General features: G+C 34.9%; 1 protein-coding gene across 5 annotated transcripts in view; it reads left to right on the forward strand.

The window, feature by feature from the left end:
• Window positions 1-14,824, forward strand: part of FANCL (FA complementation group L) — a 304,302-nt gene that overhangs the window by 282,449 nt on the left and 7,029 nt on the right. For all 5 annotated transcript variants that reach the window (XM_082744360.1, XM_082744361.1, XM_082744359.1 and 2 more), the window contains one exon: window positions 11,575-11,725. In XM_082744360.1, coding sequence (XP_082600486.1) covers window positions 11,575-11,725 — 151 coding nt within the window. The remainder of the gene's footprint in view (window positions 1-11,574; window positions 11,726-14,824) is intronic.

Raw genomic sequence — 14,824 nt, forward strand, 5'->3', positions numbered from 1 at the left:
CTTTTCAAATTAATGTTTTTATATTCTTTGGGTAAGTACCCAATAGTGGAATTACAGAGTCATATGATATTTCTATTTTTAATTTTTTGAGGAGCTACCATACTGTTTTCCTCCGCAGTAGCTACGCTAGTTTGCATTCCGACCAGTAGTGATTTTTCCCCCCTCTGCATCTTCGCCAACACTTGTTATTTCTTGTTTTTTGATTCTGGTCATTCTGACAGGTGTAGGCTGATATCTCTTTGTGGTTTTGGTTTGCACTTCCCTGATGATTAGTGATGTTGAGCATCTTTTGATGTGTTTGTTTGCCATCTGTTTGTCTTCTAGAGAAAACTGTCTATTCAGGTCCTCTGCCCTTTTTTTTTTTTTTTAAACGAGAAAGGGATGTAGGAGTGCAGAGGCAGGGGGAGAGAGAGAATCTTAAGCAGGCTCCACACCTAGCACAGAGCCTCATGTGCGGCTTGATATCACAATCCTGAGATGATGACCTGAGCTAAATCAAGAGTCAGATGATTTACCAACTGAGCTACCCAGGTACACCCCTTGCCCATTTTTTATTTGAATATTTGTTTTTTTTTTTTTTTTTTTGGTCTTCACTTGTGTAAGTTCTTTATATATTTTGGATATTAACTTCTTAACAAATATATCATTTATCAGTTCCCTTTTCATTTTATTGATGGTTTCTTTCACAGCAAAAGCTTTTTCTTTGGTGTCGTCCCAGTAGTTTGTTTTTGTTTTTGTTTTTCTTGCCTGAGGTGATACATTCAGAAAAATGTTACTAAGGCTGCTATCAAAGAGATTACTACCTTTTGTTTCTTCTAGGATTTTTGTGGTTTCAGGTCTCATTTGGGTCTTTAATCCAATATGAATTTATTTTTGAGTATGGTGTAAGAAAGTGGTCCAGTTTAATTGTTTTGCATGGAGCTGTCCAGTCTCCCCAGCATAATTTATTAAAAATACTGTCTTTTCCCTATTATTTATTCCTGCCTTCATCATAGATTAATTGACCTTATAAGCGTGGGTTTATTTCTCTTTAGTCTTTCCATTGATCTATGTATCTATTTTTGTGCCAGGTCTTTCATTTTTTTTTTTTTTAAAGATTTTATTTATTTGACAGAGATCACAAGTAGGCAGAGAGGCAGGCAGAGAAAGAGGGGGAGGCAGGCTCCCTGCTGAGCAGAGAGCCCAGTATGGGGCTCGATCCCAGGACACTGGATCATGACCTAAACTGAAGGGAGAGGCTTTAACCCACTGAGCCACCCAGGTGCCCTGGTCTTTGACCTTCTTAAGTTTTTTCCTAAGTATTTAATTTTTGGGGGTGTAATTGTAAATGTTATTGTTTTCTTAATCTCTGCTTCTGCTACTCAGTATATAGAAATGCAAGAGATTTCTGTAATACTAATTTTGTATCCTGCAACTCTCCTGAATTCATTGATCAGTTCTAATAGTTTTTTGGTGGAGCCTTTAAGGTGTTCTATATGGAGTTTTATGTCATCTGCAAAGAGAGACCGTTTACTTTATCCTTAATATTTTGGATGATGTTTATTTCTTTTTCCTGTCTCATTCCTATAGTTCGGACTTCCATTACTATATTGAATAAAAGTGGTAGGAGTGGACATCCTTACCTTGTTTCTGATCTTAGGTGAAGAGCTCTGTTTTTCACCATTGAGTATGGTGCTATTTGTCAGTTTGTCATATATGGCCTTCATTGCGTTGAGATACATTTCCTTTCAAACCACTTCATTGAGAGATTTTATCATAAAAGTATGTTGTATTTTGTCAAATGCTTTTTTGCATCTTACTGTGGTATTCATACCATTTTTATCCTTTCTGTTATTAATGTGAAATATCATATTGGTGAGTATTGAACCAATCCTCCTTGATCGTGCTGAATGATTTTTTTTAATGTGTTGAATTTTTTTAAAGTATTTTTATATCTTTGTTCATCAGAGATACTGGCCTGTGGTTTCTTCTTTTTGTAGTATCTTTGTCTGATTTTGGTATCAGGGTAATGCTGGCCTTATAGAATGAATTCGGAAGTTTTCCCTCTTTTTCTGTTTTTTTTTTTTTTTTTTTTTTTTTTTAATATAGTTTGGGAAGAACGTGTATTGAGTCTTCTTTAAATGTTTGGTAGCATTTACATGTCCTGAATTTTGTTTGTTGTTGTTTTTTTGTTGTTGTTTTTGCTGATTCAGTTTTATTAGTAGTAATTGGTCAGTTCAAATTTTCTCTTCATGATTCAGTTTTGGAAGATTGTGGTTTCTAGGATTTATCCATTTCTCCTAGGTTGTCTAATTTGTTGGCATATAATTTTTCATAATCTCATAATCCTCTGTATTTTTGTAAGGTCAGGTATTTCTCATTTTAATTGTATTAGTCCTATCTTTGTTGATGAGTCTGGCTAAGACTTTATCAATTTTGTTTGTTTTCAAGGAGTTTGTTCTTGGTTTTAGTGATCTTTTCTATTTTTCAAATCTCAATTTCGTTCTTCCTGCTCTGATATTTATCATTCCTCTTCCTCTGACTTTGGGCATTGTTTTTTTGTGTCTAGCCATTCTAGGTGTAAGGTTAAGTTGTTTGAGATTTGCTTTTTTTTTTTTTTTTTAAGTAGTCCTGTATTGCTATAAGCTTCCCTTTTGTTGTATTCCAGAGATTTTGAACCATTGTGTTGTCATTTTTCTCCATTTTTAAAATTTTTCTGTGATTTTTACTTGACTGATTCATTGTTGAGTAGCATGTTATTTAGCATCTATGTATAATGTACTTTGCAGACTTTTGTCATAATTGATTTCTACTTTCCTACTGTAGTGGTTAGGAAAGATGCTTGATAAAATTCTTGAGGCTTTTTGTAGCCTAACATCTGATCTCTTCTGGAGGGTGTTCTGTGTGCACTTGAATAGACTTTGAAGAAGACTCTATATTTTTTTACCTAAACCTAATGGGAGGAGGCTAAGCAGTTAGTTACAATTTAAAGCCAAGGTAGGGAGAATTGATATCTTCTTACTAAAAGGCTCCAGGCAAGAGGGGAAAGGATGGAAATGTCCCATGGGATGGGCTTTGTGTGAGACAGTTTTAGGTACATTCTTGAATTTACTCCTCCATCCTTAGGATGGTGGCACATCATGCCCATGTTACAGTCAGGGAAAGTGAGGTCCTGAGAAGTTAAACTTTGAGTTAGAGCTGAGATTTGAACCAAGTCTGCTGGCTCTTCTATCAATACTCTTTTTCCTCTAGCCACCACCCTTTACCATGGGCAATCACTCCTACCAATATCTGTATTGAATTCGCAGAGGGTCTGCCTTTGTGTTCCCAGTCCAGGTTACAATGTGGGGTGGGGGGGATGGGGTCATGAAATCAATGCCAGGAAAGTGCAGTCTAAGGCCACCCAGCAGCTCCCATGGATTGCTGAGAGCCAGCAGCCACCCATGAACAGCTCTGGAGAAAGAGGTGAGGTCCTTGCTGGTATTCTTTTCCTCACCACAGAATGGTTGGCAGTGTCTGTGTCTCTTACCTGTTTCTTTCCTAATGCCCTCTCAAGTTTGGTTCTTTCTTTCCTCAATTATCCACTTCCTCCCCACCCTCCCCAGTCTCTTCCTTCAGAATAATTTGTATGAGCACCTGTATACATTGCTTTTCATTTCCTTTCAACATTGGCTCTACTTCCATTTTTGCCCTCTGCACCCCACCATTCTTGATTTCGTCAGAATAGGCAACATAAGCAATTACCTGCCACAAATATATTTGGAACCTCCCCTCAATGACCAAGTCCTTCCTCATCCCACAGTGAAGTCTAGTGATAATAAAGTTGAGAGAGAGACATTTGGACATCAGCATACAAATTTTCTAAAGATTATACCCCAGGCATTATTTAGGTCAGTTTTTATTTTAAGGACTGGGTGTTATGCTTTCTGTACTTTTTTTTTTTTTTTTTTGTCACCCACATTATTTATCTTGGAGTTGCCAGGTACTTAACCAACATCTTGAGAGGATAGCATCTCTTCAGCTCCTGCTAAGTGTCAGCAGGTAGGGAGGTAATACACTTTATAATCAGGTAGAATTGGGTATGAAGAAGCTAGATCCATCATTCACTGGCTCTGAGAGATAGAGCAAACTACTTTAAAAAAAAAAAAAAAGAACGAGTGTTTTTGCTGTTTCTGAATGCAAAATTATGTATATGAAGTGTTCAAGTCCTCAACTTGTATTACTGTCAGTTTCTCCTTTCTTGGCTATTAATGATTGCTTTGTGTTTTTAGGTGCTCCTTTGTTGGGTACATAAATCTGTACAGCTGGATTCTTATCTTTGTCATTATGTAGTGTTCATCTTTGTCTCGTGCTACATAAATTGTTTAAATCTTTTAGAAATACGATCCTGTAACTTTTGGACTACAACAGGGATGGCTATTCATTGTTCTACTAGTCTTTCTTAACTTTTTCTGCACGTTAGAATCCTTTGGGGAGCTTTTAGACGTACCAAAGCCAAGGCCACGTTGAACCAAGGTTAATTAAAAAGGAAAGGCTGACAATGGAATCTAGATATTAGTGTTGAAGTTTCTTAGGTGATTGCAATATAATTTTTATTGTAGAGAAAGTTACAGGTATTGATACTATTTGTTGTTATCTGAATCTGTTGAAGGAAATGCTAGATTTTACGTCAAGAATATAAAAATGTATTTTTTTCACCTAAATTTCTGATTTTTCTGGTTAAGAATATCTGTTACAGACTTTTCAAAGATTATAACTTACCTTATACAGTGAGCTTTTTTCTAGGAAATATTCCTGTTTTGTTCTGGGAGAGGTTGTTAAATATTTTAAATGTATAGGTCTAAAGAATTAAAAGTCAGTTACTGAATATTTGAAAAAAAATGAAAGATTAGTCTATAACCCAACTCAACTAATTGAATTCAATTTCTGTTACAATAAATAGCTCACACTTAAGTTCTATAATTTGCCTTCCCCCAGCATTTTATTAAAACTTTTCAAAGGTACAGGAACATTGAAAAAGTTTATCATGAATTCTCATGTACCTACCACCTAGATTTTAGAGTTTACATTTATGGTTCTTATTTCATCACCTGTCTTTCCATTTGTGCATTTCTCCATCCTTAAGTTGATTTGAGTTTTGGTGCCTTTCAAAGTAATTTGCAGGTGTCCAAAGATCTTTCCCCCAAATACTTCAGCGTATCTACCTTTACAAAAGTTTAGTTCTTTGTAAAATATGGGAACCGTGAAACACATAAATTCCAGTGTGCATAACATAAATATCTGTAAATGAATATACTCATTCATGCAGTCCATTTTCAGGATACAGAGTGTTACCATTATCTCAGTTCTTTTATCTCCTACTAGTAATCCCTGTTGTTGTTTTTATTTTTTATTTTAACTAGGCCTTATTTTTACCTGTTTCAGACTTCTATCATCTTTTGGAGATAGCCTCATTTCACCCAGTATATATGTATTTTTTTATTAACATATGTATTATTTGCCCCAGAGGTACAGGTTTGTGAATCATCAGTCTTCTACAATTCACAGGACTCACCATAGCACATACCCTCCTTGATGTCCATAAGCCAGCCACCCTGTCCCTTCCTCCCAGCCCCCAGCAACCCTCAGTTTGTTTCATGAGGTTAAGAGTCTCTTATGGTTTGTCTCCCTCCTGATTCCATCTTGTTTCATTTTTTTCTTCCTTTCCCTCCATGACCCCCTGCCCGACCTCTCAAATTCCTCATGTCAGAGAGATCATATGATAAATGTCTTTCTCTGGTTGACTTATTTCACTCAGCATAATACCCTCTAGTTCCATCCATGTCATTGCAGACAGCAAGATTTCATTTCTTTTAATGGCTGCATAGTATTCCATTGCATATATATACCACATTCTTTATCCATTCATCTGTTGGTGGGCATCTAGGTTCTTTCCATAGTTTGGCTATTGTGGATATTGTTGCTATAAACATTCATCACCCAGCATATTTTTAAAATTCTCCATGTTGTGACATGTATCAGTGGTTTGTTCTTTTTATTCCTGAGTGGTAGTCCATTACATGAATATACTTGAATTTGTTTATTCTAACTTTTATTAAATGACATTTGGACTTATACTAATTTTCGGCTGTTTGAATAAAACTGATACAAACATTCTTATATAAGTCTTTCTATGGACGAATCTTTTCACCTCTATTGGAGTGGAATTGCTAGGTCATAAGATAGGAGTATATTTAGTTTAATTTAAAGAAGGTGTTAGGGCACCTGGGTGGCTCAGTGGGTTAAAGCCTCTGCCTTCAGCTCAGGTCATGATCTCAGGGTCCTGGGATCGAGTACCGCATCGGGCTCTCTGCTCGGCAGGGAGCCTGCTTCCTCCTCTCTCTGCCTTCCTCTCTGCCTACTTCTGATCTGTCTCTGTCAAAGGAATAAATAAAATTAAAAAAATAAATAAATAAAGAAGGTGTTAGGTCTTTTCAAAAGTATTGTGCCATTTTACATGCTTACCAGCAGCATAGGAGAGTTAAGATTGTTTTACAGCTTTGCCTACATTTTATGTTTTATTTTAGTATTACTTTTTAATGTCAGTATTCTTTTTTCCTGAATTTTGCTTTATTTGATTAATTTTTTAAAAAATTTTTTTAAAGGTTTTATTTATTTATTTGAAAGAGAGAGAGAGACAGAGATCACAAGTAGGCAGAGAGGCAGGCAGAGGCAGAGAGAGAAGCAGGCTTCCCGCTGAGCAAGGAGCCCGATGCGGGGCTCGATCCCAGGATCCTGATTATGACCTGAGCTGAAGGCAGCAGCTTAACCCACTGAGCCACCCAGGCACCCCTATTTGATTCATTTTTAAATTCATTTTGCACATTGTAAATTTGCTCTGCTACAACCCCCCCCCCCCCAAATCTTAAAAAAGTAGCTTTGGTGAGATGTGAAACTCCTTACATTAAAAAAATGGGAACTTGGCAATTTTTATTTTTGAAAAAATTTTTTAGAAAACTTTTCTTCTTGTAAAATATTTAGCTTTGATATTAATTTTGGCCATATAGTGTACATTCCTTTTGCATTTATGATTATATATGTAGAATTTTGCATTGTTTGAAACTACATTTAGAAATGGGCTTTGTTTTCCAGTTTCAGTAGGAAAGTTAGTTCAAAATAAGAGTTTGTGAATGATTTATTGGATAAAATGAGCAGTTGGGAAAAAACCCGTTTTTCAGATAGCTTACCGATACATTAGTTTTGAGGTCTACCTCCTAAGTTCATTGAAATTCCCAAGAGAAATGTTTCTGTGTCTCAGTATTCACCTTTTTTGGACTCTGTCTAGAACATAAAAATAATAACGTATCCACTTCACATGACTGTGTAGTAAAATATGATGATGACTTTTTTTTATTATTTGTTCAAAATGTAGAGTTAGTTTTAAGTGGAGCTATGTTTAGGATTTCATTTACAGTCAGGCACACCAGAAATGGACATTGTGTTTTGGCATACTTACTTTCAAATGAAAGATGCCACTGTGAAAAAACATTTTGTGACTTTTTGGTTTTTTTGGTTAGTTTTTCCATGGCTTAACAATGAAATAGGTAATTTAGATTTCTATACAGATATAGCTATAAGTGGAGAAAAAGAGACATTATTGTTCTGATTTTGAAAAAGAATAGTCTCTTCAACAAATAGTATTGGGAAGTAGGCTTTCCACAACAAAAAAAGAAATTGAACCCTTACCTTGCATTGTACACAAAAATAAAAATGAATTAATGACTTGAATAGTAAGACCTGTAACTAAAAACTACTACAAATACAAAGCAGGGGGGAATACTTCCTGATCTTAGTCTCACTAATGATCTCTTGATTGACACCAGAAGCACAGGCAACAAAGCAAAAATAGACACAGTCATCAGCTTGTACATGTTAAATATGTACAGTTCTTGTGTATCATTCATATCTCAATAAAGTTATTAATAAATCAACATACTGTCCAGTAATTGTATTGTTGTGTATGTATCTGAAGATTTCTCTAGAGAAAGGAATGACATCAGTGTGGAGCAATAGGAATGTGATACGTCTGTTAGCCATGTGGAGATCATCTATATAGTGATAGCTGAGCAGTTCTGGAGTTCTCTATCTGGCCTAAAGAAATTTGGGAATCATAGAAATTTGAGATTGTAGTTAGAGAAGATCCTTACTGAAGCTTGGGAAGTATTTGTTTACTCTGTGTAAACATAACTATGGATGCATATTAAACAATGTTAATTGCAAGCCATGATAAAGAACTGTGGTTTTAATCAGTAACATAAAACAATTTGCAAGCTACCTGTTAACTAATAGTAGCCTTAAGAAATAAAATGATGAAGCTCACAAATAATTACTTTTATGTCAGGTAGTTGACTTCAGTTTACTTAAATCTTGGAATTTGTGTTGCTGTCATTAAGTGGTGGTATAACAAAGAAAAAATACCACTTTGAGAAGAACTGCATTTACATTGTTGTAAGCCAGGAAGTTACACTTTCAGGTTTGCAGAACACAAATATCAACCTAATTGCAATATAAATAATTGGCTTGAGGGGACTATGACTAGAGAGGAAAACATCCAGTTAGAAGGTGTTTTGAATGGTTTTCGGAGGCAGACTGATAAGTTCAGTTTACATTTTAGGTAGGGTATGCTGCGGTAAGTCAGTGATGGTATGTCTGGATGTGGAAACAAGAGCGAGGGGGTTATTTTAATAGTAAATAGTAATACTAGGGTAAATAGAGTTACCAAGAAATATGTTAAAAATGAAATTTAAAAAAGGTCTTTAGTTATTGAATGTATTAGCTGTAAAAAGAAATCACAGCTGATTTCTTGTTTGGTTATCTAAAGAACAGTGGCATGTTTAATAACAAAACTTGGGAGTTTGGTTTCTGATTTGTTTGGCATCTAAATTTGTAGATAAGTATGGCATAACAAAAGAGAACAAGTATTCTACCTTCAAGATTTTATTCCTACACTTAACCTACCTCACACACCCCCCACCCACCGGCCCCTGTTTATTGAAGGTTGCAGAGTTGAATTGGCTTTGTGAAACTGAGCCATGACTTCATCTAGGTGTGCCTTAAGCATGTGTAAGTACAAAGTATACCTTTAAGGAAGTACTTCCTTTTCACGTTACTCAGGGTATACTGCATTGCTGACTTGTATCAGTTATTTGGGATAAATACATTTGTAATATTATTTTCAGTGACTTTTTAAAAATATGTTTTGCTTCTTTGAAACAGTAAGATCCTTAAATGTTCTCTTTTTTTTTTTTTAAGATTTTATTTATTTACTTGACAAAAGATCACAAGTAGGCAGAGAGGCAGAGAGAAAAGGGAAGCAGGCTAGCCGCTGAGTAGAGAGCCCGATGCGGTGCTCAATCCCAGGACCCTGAGATCATGACCTGAGCCCAAGGCAGAGACTTAACCCACTGAGCCACCCAGGCGCCCGGATCCTTAATTGTTCTTTTTAAACTTTTAGTTTTGTTTTTAGTATAACATATTTAATAAATAGTGGTGACATTAAAATACTACTTTATAAGAAACTGTTGACTTTGAAAGTAATGATGAGTTGATTTTTAAAATCAGGAATGGTAGAGGCACCTGGTGGCTCAGTTGGTTAAGCATCTGCCTTTAGTTTGGATCATGATCCAAGGGTCTTAGGATCAAGCCTCCTTCTCCCTCTCCACCCCCCCCAATAGTGCTCTCTCTTCCTCTCAAATACATAAACAAAATCCTTTTTCTTTCTTTTTTTTTTTTTTTTTAATTTATATATTTGACAGAGATCACAAGTAGTCAGAGAGGCAGGCAGAGAGAGAGGAGGAAGCTGGCTCTCTGTTGAGCAGAGAGCCCAATGTGGGGCTCGATCCCAGGACCCTGAGATCATGACCTGAGCCGAAAGCAGAGACTTTAACCCACTGAGCCACACAGGCGCCACCATAAACAAAATCCTTAAAAAAAAAAAATGGCTTTAGTTTTTATTATTACTGAAAATGTATTTGTTAATTCCTATGAAAGATTAATGTCTGAAATACAGAATTCAGATGTTGGCTAGAAACTTAACATTAGAAGAAATCTTATTTGTAATTTGTTTGAATTCTCAGAAATATGTAAAACCCAGTCAATGTTTTATTACATATTCGAAAGTTGGAAAGAGTAAATCTTAAAAGTTCTCATCACAAGGGCAGAATTTTTTTTTGGAACTTCAGTGACAGATAACTAGGTTTACTGTGATTGCTTAACAGTATACACAAATAATAAATTGGAGTGTACACGTGAGATTAATATAACATATGTTGATTTTACCTCAAAAAAAAAAGTGGAACCTCATGGAATTTACAGATGTCTTCTTAGTAATGAATAGTCTCTATTAAAATCCTTGCTTCTGGATTTATATCAGTATTTGTCAGTACTAGATATTCCACAAGGTGCCTATGTGTGTGAAAAAACATTTTCAGGGTTAATACAAGTAAAATTTCATTACAGACATTAACAGATAAACATTTGCAATTGATTTTGATAAAGGGATCACTAAATTTTAGCCCCAATTAAACATTGTTCCCCATCCACATTATTCTCATTAATAGATCTATATTACAAAAAATGTATTCCATTATTATTTGATTTTAATCAATAAAAACCTTGTGGGAAAATATATGTAGAACCTTTTTATACTCTTTGCCTAAATAAGTCTGTAAAGTTAATAATGTTCAAAAGTAATTTAACTGAGGGATATCTGGGTGGTTCAGATGGTTGGGTGTCTGCCTTCGGCTCAGGTCGTGATCCCGGGGTCCTGAGAACAGGTCCGGCATCTGGCTCCTTGCTCAGCAGGCATCTGCTTCTCTCTCTGCCTGCCGCTGCCACTGCTTGTGCACACTACTCTTTCTCTCCCCATTCTGACAAATAAATAAAATCTTTAAAAAAATAGTAATTTATGGGGCACGTGGGTGGCTCAGTGGGTTAAAGCCTCTGTCTTTGGCTCAGGTCATGATCCCAGGGTCCTGGGATTCGAGTCCCACATCGAGCTCTCTGCTTGGTGGGGAGCCTGCTTCCCCCTCTCTCTCTGCCTGCCTCTCTGCCTTGTGATCTCAATCTCTCTCTCTGTGTCAAATAAATAAATAAAATCTTTTTAAAAAATAGTAATTTAATTGAATTACAAATAGCGCTACATTTAACTTGATAACTGCATATTAGATAACTTGATAACTTTCATAGTAAAATTGTATAGAGACTATGCTCAATACATATACAATATAGCCGTTAATAAAGTACATACATGTTGTACTAGTAATTACTGTTCTATAAATGTAGTGCAGAATGCATCATGGTAAAAATAAATATGGTCTTTAAAAAACAATTTCTGGCAAGATGCACAGTCCCAATGACAAATAGAAAATTCTGTCAATGCTAATGGAGGTGAAGAGAGGTGAAGCAGAGAGAGTTGACTCTTGTTTACTTGAGTAGTTTCAGCTAAAATGAAACAGAGCTTAAAATTTCTAAATTGAATTGTATTTTAAGTGAAAGATTATCTGCTGTTGATAAGAGCATCATGCAACTTATGCAGCTTTTATCTGTCTTTCACAGAGCTCCTTAATAAGCATTTACGGTCAGTTTTTGGCAGCCTTAGAATCACTGAAGGCATTCTGGGATGTTATGGATGAAATCGATGAGAAGACTTGGGTGCTTGAGCCAGAAAAACCTACCCGGAGTGCGACAGCACGCAGAATTGCACTAGGTACAGAAAAAGGATTAAGGAGACTTTGTGTGTGTGCGTTTGTACTTTGTATTAATTAGGAAAATGGGCCCAAACAGGACATTGGACTCTTAGGTGAGACTCTTCTTTTTGCATGAAGTTAACTATTAAAACTTACTGGGATGAACTGTGATTTATTACTATGTATTTGAATAACTATTTCAGGAGAAAAGGGCAAACACTGAGGTGTTTCATTATAAAAGGTGATGATCAATGGAAGTATCATTCAGAGATACTGTTTAATTAGCTTTTAATTAGCACAGAAATAGTGAAACAGATTTTTCAAAACTTACATGACTTAGGGAAAAAATTATAATAATGAAGTCTTCATCCATGAGACTAGACAAGATTAATATGAACAGATCTGGGAATATTTTCTGACAAAATTTAGAGGATAAAAGAAGCTGAAGTGGGCCATGCCTGCCATTAAAGAATAATCAGAAAGCACAAAATAATAAGCATTTTAGGTATTTTCTTTACTATAAATAACATGATATTAATGAATAAGATGTGATAGAACAGTAAATATCCTTGTAACATTACCATATTCTCTTTATTATAAAATTATTGCTTTATGTATTTTCATTATGAAAAAGCAATATGTCAGTTTTAGAGTTCAACCTCTCAATATTTTAGATGTTTTAAACTATATTTGAGTTCACAGTAAGTAGTGTAGATGATTATAAGATACCTATTTATATCTTTCCTTTTTGTTTTCCTTGAAAGCCCAAATAAATATATTGTTAAAAGGCATATATTTCTAAGGATGTTATGAAATTCTGTTGTGAATCATATCCACATTAGCAATTTTTGTAGTTTCTCCCCAGGCGTAATAGATTATCTGGGAGAAAGGAAGTAACATGTAATTATGAGAAAAGGAAGGTATCATTGTGCAAGCAGTTCTGCAAGTAGTATTGTTACTCCGTCTAAAAAGTCTAACGGTATTTAATTTGGAATAATTAACAAATTATGGTGTATTTGTGAACAAATAGATATTAAGAATGAAAGCATTTTCTTCAAAGGAGTGTAGTAATTAATTTTCTTCATAGCTCCATTTAAATCATTATTTTGATCAGGTAATGATTAAATATACCTTTTATTATATTTTTCATTGTTCAGCATAGACAACTTGGTTTTTTATTCACTCTCTCTATATTTACTTTTAGCTCTTTTTTTTTTTTTTTTTTTGCCTCAGGCATTGATTTGTCTTTTTAAGACCCAAGTTTTCAGCAAAGTAATTGAAATATATTAAATAATATACCCACTGTTAAGTGAAAGCACTTTCTGGAGCCATTAGTACATGACATTGCTAAAGGCTAATACAGAATTTGTGCTCATGGTAACGAATGTATAAACAAATGAGACTGTAAGTTAACTTACAATTTTTGTTTTTCTCAGGAATGATTTGTAGTCATTTTGTTTTACTTGATTATCTCCTTTTGTCAGATCTATTGTAATTGTGTTCATATTGTTGCCAACCTTAGCCAAAAGCTAATGTTACACTGTATAAACTTTATCAAGCCATTTTTACTGTAAAAAATCGAAATAGACCTTATAGTTATACTAATGTACCTTTAAGAAATAGTAACATTTCTGAAATTATTACAATATTCCAGTAGGTAGAATTTATAAAGGAATTTACTGCCAAATAGAAATAGATTTTCTTAGATTCCATAAACTAGGTAAGTTGTTTTGTTATTGAATAAACAGTATCTGATTTAATATGAATTGAATCCATTGTTAACTTATAATGGAACAAAAGAACTCAAAATATTTTTTATTTCTGTATTACTTATTTTTTTTTTAAGTTTTTAAATTCCAGGTGACCTACTATGTAATATTAGTTTCAGATGTACCATATAGTGATTTAGTACTTCCATACAATACTGGGTGCTCATCACAAGTGCCCTCCTTAATCCCCATCACCTGTTTAACCCATTCCACCACCTACCTCCCCTCTGGTAACCATCACTTTGCTCTCTATAGTTAAGAGTCTCTTTTCTTGGTTTGCCTCTCTCTCTCTTATCTCCCTATGCTAATTTGTTTTCTGAAATTCCATATATGAGTGAAATCATATGGTATTTATCTCTCTCTGACTGATTTCACTTAGTGTAATTCTTTCTCGCTCCATCCACATAGTGCCACAGCAAGATTTCATTTTTTTTTTTTTTTTAATGGCTGGTAATATTCCATTGTATATCTATACCCCTACTTCTTTATCCATTCATCAGTTGATGGACACTTGGGCTGTTTTCATAATTTGGCTATTGTAGATAATGTTGCTATAAACATCAGGGTGCATGTATCCCTTAAAATTAGTATTTTTGTATTCTTTGGGTAAATACCTAGAAGTACAATCGCTGGTTTGTAGGGTAGTTCTGTTTTTAACGTTTTAAGGAACCTCTGTATTGTTTTCCAGAGTGGCTGCATTAGTTTGAATTCCCACCAACAGTGTAAGAGGGTTCCCCTTTCTGCACATCCTCGCCACCACCTGTTGTTTCTTTTGTTGTTTTTTAGCCATTCTGATAGGTGTGAAGTGCTGTCTCACTGTAGTTTTGATTTCTGTTTCCCTGATGAAGAGTGATGTTGAGCATCTTTTTGTGTCTGTTGGCCATCAGTATGTCTTCTTTGCAAAAATGTCTATTCATATCTTCTGCCCATTTTCAATTGGATTGTTTTTTGGGTATTGAGTTTCACAAGGTCTTTATATATTTTGTATACTAACCCTATATCAGATATATCATTTGCAAATAACTTCTCCCATTCCATACAGTGCTTTTTAGTCTTGTGGATTCATTCTGTTTGCAGAAGCTTTTTATTCTGATAAGGTCTCAATAGTTTATCTTTGCTTTTGTTTCCCTTGTCTCAGAAGATAGTTCTAGAAAGAGGTTGCTATGGCCAGTGTCACAAAGAGATTACTGCCTGTGTTCTCTTCTAGGATTTTTATGGATTAAGGTCCCAAACTTAGGTCGTCTTTCAGCCATTTTGAAATTATTTTTGTGTTTGGTGTAAGAAAGTAGTTCAGTTTCATTCTCCTGCATGTTTCTGTCCAGTTTCCCCATCATCATTTCCCATGAGATA

This window comes from Mustela nivalis, assembly GCF_964662115.1.
Source record: "Mustela nivalis genome assembly, chromosome: 8".
In the NCBI taxonomy this organism is placed as follows: Eukaryota; Metazoa; Chordata; class Mammalia; order Carnivora; family Mustelidae; genus Mustela; species Mustela nivalis.